General features: G+C 37.9%; 3 protein-coding genes across 3 annotated transcripts; all 3 read left to right on the top strand.

Annotated features, from left to right (window-relative positions):
- Positions 1-434: 434 nt before the first annotated feature.
- Positions 435-1,356, top strand: LOC108057508 (uncharacterized). Its single transcript, XM_017141784.3, has 2 exons — positions 435-556; positions 621-1,356. Exons 1-2 carry the CDS (start codon positions 439-441, stop codon positions 1,259-1,261), a joined length of 759 nt encoding a protein of 252 aa, XP_016997273.3. The 5' UTR covers positions 435-438; the 3' UTR covers positions 1,262-1,356.
- Positions 1,357-1,891: 535 nt separating this feature from the next.
- On the top strand, positions 1,892-3,256 carry LOC108057510 (uncharacterized). Its single transcript, XM_017141786.3, has 3 exons — positions 1,892-1,976; positions 2,027-2,434; positions 2,490-3,256. The coding sequence occupies exons 1-3, from the start codon at positions 1,931-1,933 to the stop codon at positions 3,155-3,157; spliced, it is 1,122 nt and encodes a 373-aa protein (XP_016997275.2). The 5' UTR covers positions 1,892-1,930; the 3' UTR covers positions 3,158-3,256.
- A 775-nt stretch (positions 3,257-4,031) lies between these two features.
- On the top strand, positions 4,032-5,313 carry LOC108057506 (uncharacterized). Its single transcript, XM_070217265.1, has 3 exons — positions 4,032-4,110; positions 4,167-4,565; positions 4,624-5,313. The coding sequence occupies exons 1-3, from the start codon at positions 4,065-4,067 to the stop codon at positions 5,250-5,252; spliced, it is 1,074 nt and encodes a 357-aa protein (XP_070073366.1). The 5' UTR covers positions 4,032-4,064; the 3' UTR covers positions 5,253-5,313.
- Positions 5,314-6,705: the final 1,392 nt, after the last annotated feature.

Genomic DNA, 6,705 nt, shown 5'->3' with positions numbered 1-6,705 from the left:
GCTTTCACTTCAAAGATGTATTTTTTGGTCTCCAGGACTTTAGTTTACCTACGAAGATTGCTAAGGCTACCACAAGTACAAGCAGTAGTAGGAAATATTGTAACTGTTGGAAGAGCTATAGTAACTGGGCTAGGAACACTGTTGTTCTTTTGGATTCAAAATAATAACGATGATATATCGTTTTGTCAACTATCGCGTGCTAATACAATGACAGATCGAATATTTTCCCTAAGCGTAGGCAACCGCTATGAACTTTTGCTTAGGGATCGCTTACACGTCTGTGAGAATATGTTTTTGCTTTGCGATGGAGGCGATACTGTGTTCAAAACTACTTGTCAGCGGGACGGTACATTTCATCCCCCCCTCCCCACGAGCAACTGTAGAGTTCCTCTGAAGCCATCTATTCAGCAAATCGTAGATTCAAGCTGTGAACACACTATGATCCGGGTGGGATTTAGGTTTGGTTCTACGTTTATGGAGCTCTATCGAAACTGCTACGACATTAAAACTGCAACTGCACATTTCTCCATCAATAAGGTTTACCCCATCTATATGAGTAAGTTGATATAGTCAGATGCAGTTTATTATTATTATTCAATCCCTTGTCGCTAAAACTCCAGGCTCTGATCGACCGCTGACGGGTTTCGACCGCGATAATATCATTTCTGCTGCGGATGCGGATTCCTTTCAGAATAAAAATATCTACCAGCGGTTTAAGGCACTTTTGGGACCTAGGCAGCCCTATATAGCTTCTATAAAAAGTAGCTCCTTCGACCGAGGACATCTGACACCCGTTGGCGACTACTTCTTCCCTAGGATCATGAAGCAGACAAACAAGTATATAAACGTTGTTCCTCAATACTACAGCATAAACCGCGGAAACTGGAAGACTGTCGAAACTTGGATTCGTAAAACTGTCAAAGAAGTACAAGATGATGTTCTAAATGTCTGCACCGGTGCATTGGGTGTATTGGAGTTAAGTAACAACAATCAACAACCTACTCAGATTTACCTGGTGCCATCCAAAATTCGGGTTCCCAGGTGGACATACAAAATAATTCGTAGTGACACCACCTATAGGAAGTATGTGATTTTAACATCCAACAATGGATGGGAAACTTATAGGCCAAATTCCTCATCGGTTTGCCAAGAGGTCGCCTGTCCCTTATCTTTATATACAACAGCTACAGGATACACCTTTTGCTGTGATCCAACCGAATTTATCAGGAGAAATGTTCCTAAGTTGGCGGGTGTTTGTTGAGATCCTAAATTTAAGATATTTTCTTCTTTTTGTTTAATTTATTAAATTGTATTTTCGGTAACGTAAATGACATTTTTCCCCACGCAGTTTTGCAGTGTACTTATATAATACTATTAAAAGTATCTAGAGTGAACTTGGAATTCTCAGAGAGAGAGGAAGAAAAGATAAGATAATATAAGAAAAAAGCAGGCCATAAATATTAAAGTGCAATAAACACATACTGTCCTGTTTTGAAAATGATTTCAGTTCAAAGAGGATTTAATAAGTTATATGTTATCCAATCTATTCGATCATTGCTGATCTTGGCTGACATAATCCTCCCTTTCAACAAATACAACAAATATTCCAACATTTGTAATAAAATTGCAAAAAGTAAAAATAAAAAAATGCAGTAAAAATCTACCCGAAAGTGATAATGATCGTTTGCTTACCTTCCGACCTTTTAGCCGAGGCACCTAATGCGTAAATCATTAATCATAATTTCACTTAAAAAAAAAAACAAATCCATAAATATAAAATGCCGCGACGAGCTTACTGAAGAATATTGAGATAAGGAAATGTAGTCTAATTGATGCTGATTAAGAATACGTATATATTTGCCCAAGTAAAAAAACGTCTCCACTTATTGCGATTATTGCTTAGTTCTCTCCGGGAGCCTGAGCTGTGAAGATGCACGATCTGAAATATTTCGGTGTTTTCCTGAGTTTCTTTGTCTGTGAGTACATTGAGTGTTTGTTTATCGTCAGAAATTAATCCGACTTTCAGTTGTAGGAAATGTCAGCTCTAGTTGTCTTATTCCTAAGAATTTGTTGGCGTCCAAAAATATATATTTAACCCACAATAATGGGATCTTCGGTATTCAATTCAGTGACATAGTGGCTAATGGCCACACGATCTACTTGCTTTGCAATGGAGGAGTTCAACCTACTGGATTCCTGTGTCAGTCTAACAATGTTTTCAATCCATCTCTAAACTCGGCTATATGCTCAGCACCTTTTGAACCAACTGTTGTGGGCGTTAGAAAAAAAGATGCCTCCTGCCCCAATTCTTATCACTTGTACAAGGTGGGTTTCTACGTCCAAAGAACATTTATGGAACTGTATAGGAACTGTTTTGATGGTAATACATTAGCATTCCAAAATTCCATCTATAAGGTCTACCGCCACGAAAATAGTAAGTTTAAAGTATTTGATAGCCTTCATTTTTTTTAAAACCCATTATTTTTTAGCTGCTCCACGTCCCACTCCTCCGTGGAACGCGGATGGACTAAGTGGAGGATTTGATAATGCCTACGAGGGAAGAGCAACTCAAGCCTGCTTGCTTACCAACCTGGGTGCAACACAACCGCAGTGTAAATTTGATCGTGGCCACATGACACCAGCTTCTGCCTTCATGTTCACAGAGCTTAAGAAAACCACCTTTAAGTATTTAAATGCGATCCCTCAATATCGGGGAGTTAATCGTGGCAACTGGAAGACCGTCGAAACTTGGGTTAACAATGTGGTGAAGGGACACTTTGATAATCCAGTCATCAACAACGTACAAATTCGTCGAACTTACGATGTCCTCAAAGTTTGCATTGGAGCACTGGGAGTGCATAGGCTGAAACACAATAATAATAACAATATGATATCTATTTTCCTTTTGGACAATAACAAAATTCCCGTTCCCGAATGGATGTACAAGATAGTCAGCCATCTTTCTGGAGATAAATGGGTGATGTTAACCTACAATGACGTAAATCTACCCAATCAGCAAGGCATAAATCAGATCTGCCAGCCGATCGATTGTCATCCAGGTCTCCACTTGAGTCCGAGGGATGTGGGATATACTGTGTGCTGCGAGCCATACAATTTCATTAGAAGAAACGTTCCTCATTTGACTGGTGTTTGTTAAAGCCACTTATTTTGAAAATAATGTTACTAAATATAAAAATGAAAACAAAAAATAAATTTAAAAAAAAAGGAGAAAAAAATAAACTAAAAAAAGCATAAACATGGGTTAAAGCATCGATTGTCATAATTATAAGAAAAAACTTAGAAAGTATACATTTTTATATTATTTTTATGAAATTGTATTTTTAAAATAATTTTGATTTATAAAAAAGTATGTTTGGAAATCGAAAAAAAAATATTGTTTACTTTTCTAGGAACGCTTATCAGTAGACATAGTATTATTATAAGTTATCAGTAATGACCTGCGAAGCGTCGTGTGAAAAGTCGGAATTCCCATAATTGAAGAGATAAGAATAAAGCCGGTAATCAATGCATCAGAGCAATGACCATAATGCATTAAGCAGGATTGATAAGTTATCCAAACTATCTGTGCATGACTCCGAGCTAAAATTTCAGAGAGTGAAATGGTTGGTAGAAACCCTAAAGATCCTAACCTAACCCAATCAGTAATCACTGACGTTTTAAAGTTCCTTGAGCAATTTTGGGAATTTCACAGCTGGAGAGATAAGAAAATAATAGACAAACTAGAAATGTTAGTCCCAAGAGTATGCTTTAAAAACATGACAAATGGCAAATATATGTAAACAAATAAAGAGGTAACCGTAAAGTCTTACTTTTGAGCAAGACAATTCTTAGAATTTTTCGATTGCATTGAACCTTACGAGGTGCTCATAATAAATTGATTAAATACTTCATTAAAGAACGCTCTCTTGACAGATAAGATATAAACAAAGGATGTGTATTTTATTGAGGGTGTTGATTCAGTTGCTTATTTTATCAGTCAGAGGTTTCTTTCTATCCAGTTTTTCTGCGATCATCAGTTGTACTTTCAAGCTCATACTGTGAAGATGCACGAGTTACGATTGCTAATTATTACACTGTGCCTGTTTCTAAGTTGGTATAAGCTTTTCACTAAATATGCAAATAATGTAAAATATCATTTTTTTTAGGTTTGGGACAAGTCAAGCCTTTTTGTCAGCTGGGTGAGAATTATATATGGACCAATCACATATTTGCACACGTCGTTAACAACCGCTATGAATTACTACCCGCGGATCGGTTTCCATATAATCAGCAAATAAAGCTGCTATGCGGTGGCAATGCACCTGTCTTTTCAACCACTTGCCAGACAAACGGTCTATTTAATCCGCCTCTACCGACATTAAACTGTTCAAAGGAAATTAAATCATCTATTGAGACCGTAGCAAGAGATCCCACTTGTGCTTTTACCCTATATAAAGTGGGTTTTCCGTTTGGAAATACCTTTTTGGAGGTCTATCGAAGCTGCTATGACGCAAAAACAATGACGGCATTATTCTCCATTCACAAGGTCTATCCCACCCATTTGAGTAAGTTTTAAAAGTATTTTACATAATGATTTTGATATATTTATCCCTACAAATTCAGCATCTTATCGAAGGAAATCTTGGGACCGCGATAACCTCATTTCACCTGCAGATGAGGCCTTGTTTACTAAAGAAAAAATCTATGAAAGGTTTAAGACACTTTTGGGAACAGGACAGACGTATATATCTTCCAAATCAACAGATTCCTTCGATCGGGGTCATCTAACTCCATCAGCGGACTATACCTTTTATAAGGTTCTGGGTCTAACCAACAAGTACTTAAACGTCATCGCCCAATCGTCCAGCATTAATCGGGGTAGATGGGCGCAAATAGAAAAATGGGTTCGTGATCAGGTGTCTAACGGACAATATGATGTTCTGAAAGTCTGCACCGGTGGATTGGAAGTTCTTGAACTGAATGACACGCATCAAAATCCAATTCAAATTTACCTAGGACCTGGAAAACTTCCAGTTCCCAAGTGGACTTACAAAATCGTTAGCCATGCTTCTGGACACAATGTGGTGATCTTGATGACCAACAATGGATGGGAAAATAATGCATTGAACCCAGCATCTGTCTGTAGAAGAGTAAGCTGCCCCCAAGGGATAAATACAGCTGGAAACACTTTCTGCTGCGACCATTTCGACTTTATCGCAAGGAATGTCCCTTGGTTGACAGGGGTTTGCTAACAACACACAGACTTATACAAATATTAATTACAAATTACTCACTTCATAAAGATTGCAAAAAGGTCTACTTTTTTTTTAAATTTTTGAATTAATGCGCCATACTTGATGGTTTTTCACCACGAGCAATAAATAACAATGCTATAAATCAGTGTTCTATAAATCAGTTAACCATAAACTATGGTACACTTTGTAATTCCAATATGATACACATAGATGTCGCCCACGTGCCACTTCATATTCTCTATAGGGGGCGCCAACACAAGAGCGAATGAATACGCAATATAGGCAAAGAGAGACAAATATATGCTCAAGTGCGCGCTTTTCAAAAAAGGGAAATTTATGTATTTATTTTTTATTATGTATGAGATTTATTAAAAAACTTAAACGGTCTATAAATAATGTTAAAAATAAAAAAATAAAAGTCGTAAGTTCTTATTTGTTACACCTAAAAAAGTGTATTATCTTTTGTAAATAAACAATGAAGATTTTCATTTTTTTTTAATTGAGTGGTAAAAACTTCGACAATTTTGTATCTGCAAACAAAATTAATAAAATTACTATCCAGTCTATTATTATTATTCGCACTTCATTTACACTTTCAAACCATTTGAATTTGCGGACAAATAAGCACATTAAATTGCCATTTAAGTGGCTGTAAAATTCCACTTCCGATTGGAGACCAACTACCACATTTGTTGTTGCTTTTGGCCAATTTACTTATTGGCTTACTCTACATACTTCACCGGTGGCCGTTGACCATGTTTGAAATTTGCGCACACGCATTTTAGCCTGTTTCTGTTGCAAATTTTATGCAGCTAATTTCATGCTCTTGGAAAAGCGATTTTCCCCCTGGATCTATGTTTTCCCGACTTCCGTCAAGGCGGCTCTGCCAAGCCGGTCGTCAAGTCGAGTCGAGACTTATGTAACGTTTGCAAATTGCAGTTTTACTTCTTCGGCGGTTTGGTATTTGTTCGCCACAGCCAACTCGTTGCTCATACGCCGTGTGTACGGCTGGTAGTCTGGTGTCGGCTCTTTGGGCATTGTGCAACTTGTGACACAAATTCTTTGGCGCAGTCGGTGGTTTTGTAATTTTGGTTATTTACCCGGCAAGCCACTGGTCGCCGCCTTTATTGAATCACCGGGCAGCGAGCATCGAGCCACTCTCGTAATTATCAAATGCAGTTTTATCCATTTACAGCCGACAGTGGCGGCGGCGAACCGAAATTCGAATTCAAAACCGCCAACGAAACGATATCAAAAGGCAGGCAAAGTAAAGTGTGCTTTAAACTTTCTTTTTATGCGCCACTTTTAGCCTCCATTTCTTTGGCCAAACATTCGTAGTTGTCTCGATTCGTTTCTTCGTTTGTCAGTCTTTTTTAGCGGCCGCTTCATTGATTTTCATTTACGCTGCCGCCGCAGTAATTGTTGCAATTTAACGACGCCCGCCGATGAG

This window comes from Drosophila takahashii, chromosome 3R, assembly GCF_030179915.1.
Source record: "Drosophila takahashii strain IR98-3 E-12201 chromosome 3R, DtakHiC1v2, whole genome shotgun sequence".
Classification (NCBI taxonomy): Eukaryota; Metazoa; Arthropoda; class Insecta; order Diptera; family Drosophilidae; genus Drosophila; species Drosophila takahashii.
The sequence above is the reverse complement of the archived record's forward strand: the minus strand, read 5'-3'. Positions and strand labels throughout refer to the sequence as shown.

What these genes read in the sequence shown, in the direction of transcription:
- LOC108057510 (XM_017141786.3), top strand. Translation starts at nt 1,931, where the DNA reads ATGCACGATCTGAAATATTTCGGTGTTTTCCTGAGTTTCTTTGTCT. An exon ending in TTTCCTGAGTTTCTTTGTCT is followed by an intron (nt 1,977 to 2,026) that starts GTGAGTACATTG and finishes TCCGACTTTCAG; the next exon opens with TTGTAGGAAATGTCAGCTCT. An exon ending in GGTCTACCGCCACGAAAATA is followed by an intron (nt 2,435 to 2,489) that starts GTAAGTTTAAAG and finishes ATTATTTTTTAG; the next exon opens with CTGCTCCACGTCCCACTCCT.
- LOC108057508 (XM_017141784.3), top strand. Translation starts at nt 439, where the DNA reads ATGATCCGGGTGGGATTTAGGTTTGGTTCTACGTTTATGGAGCTCTAT. An exon ending in GGTTTACCCCATCTATATGA is followed by an intron (nt 557 to 620) that starts GTAAGTTGATAT and finishes CTAAAACTCCAG; the next exon opens with GCTCTGATCGACCGCTGACG.
- LOC108057506 (XM_070217265.1), top strand. Translation starts at nt 4,065, where the DNA reads ATGCACGAGTTACGATTGCTAATTATTACACTGTGCCTGTTTCTAA. An exon ending in TACACTGTGCCTGTTTCTAA is followed by an intron (nt 4,111 to 4,166) that starts GTTGGTATAAGC and finishes CATTTTTTTTAG; the next exon opens with GTTTGGGACAAGTCAAGCCT. An exon ending in GGTCTATCCCACCCATTTGA is followed by an intron (nt 4,566 to 4,623) that starts GTAAGTTTTAAA and finishes CTACAAATTCAG; the next exon opens with CATCTTATCGAAGGAAATCT.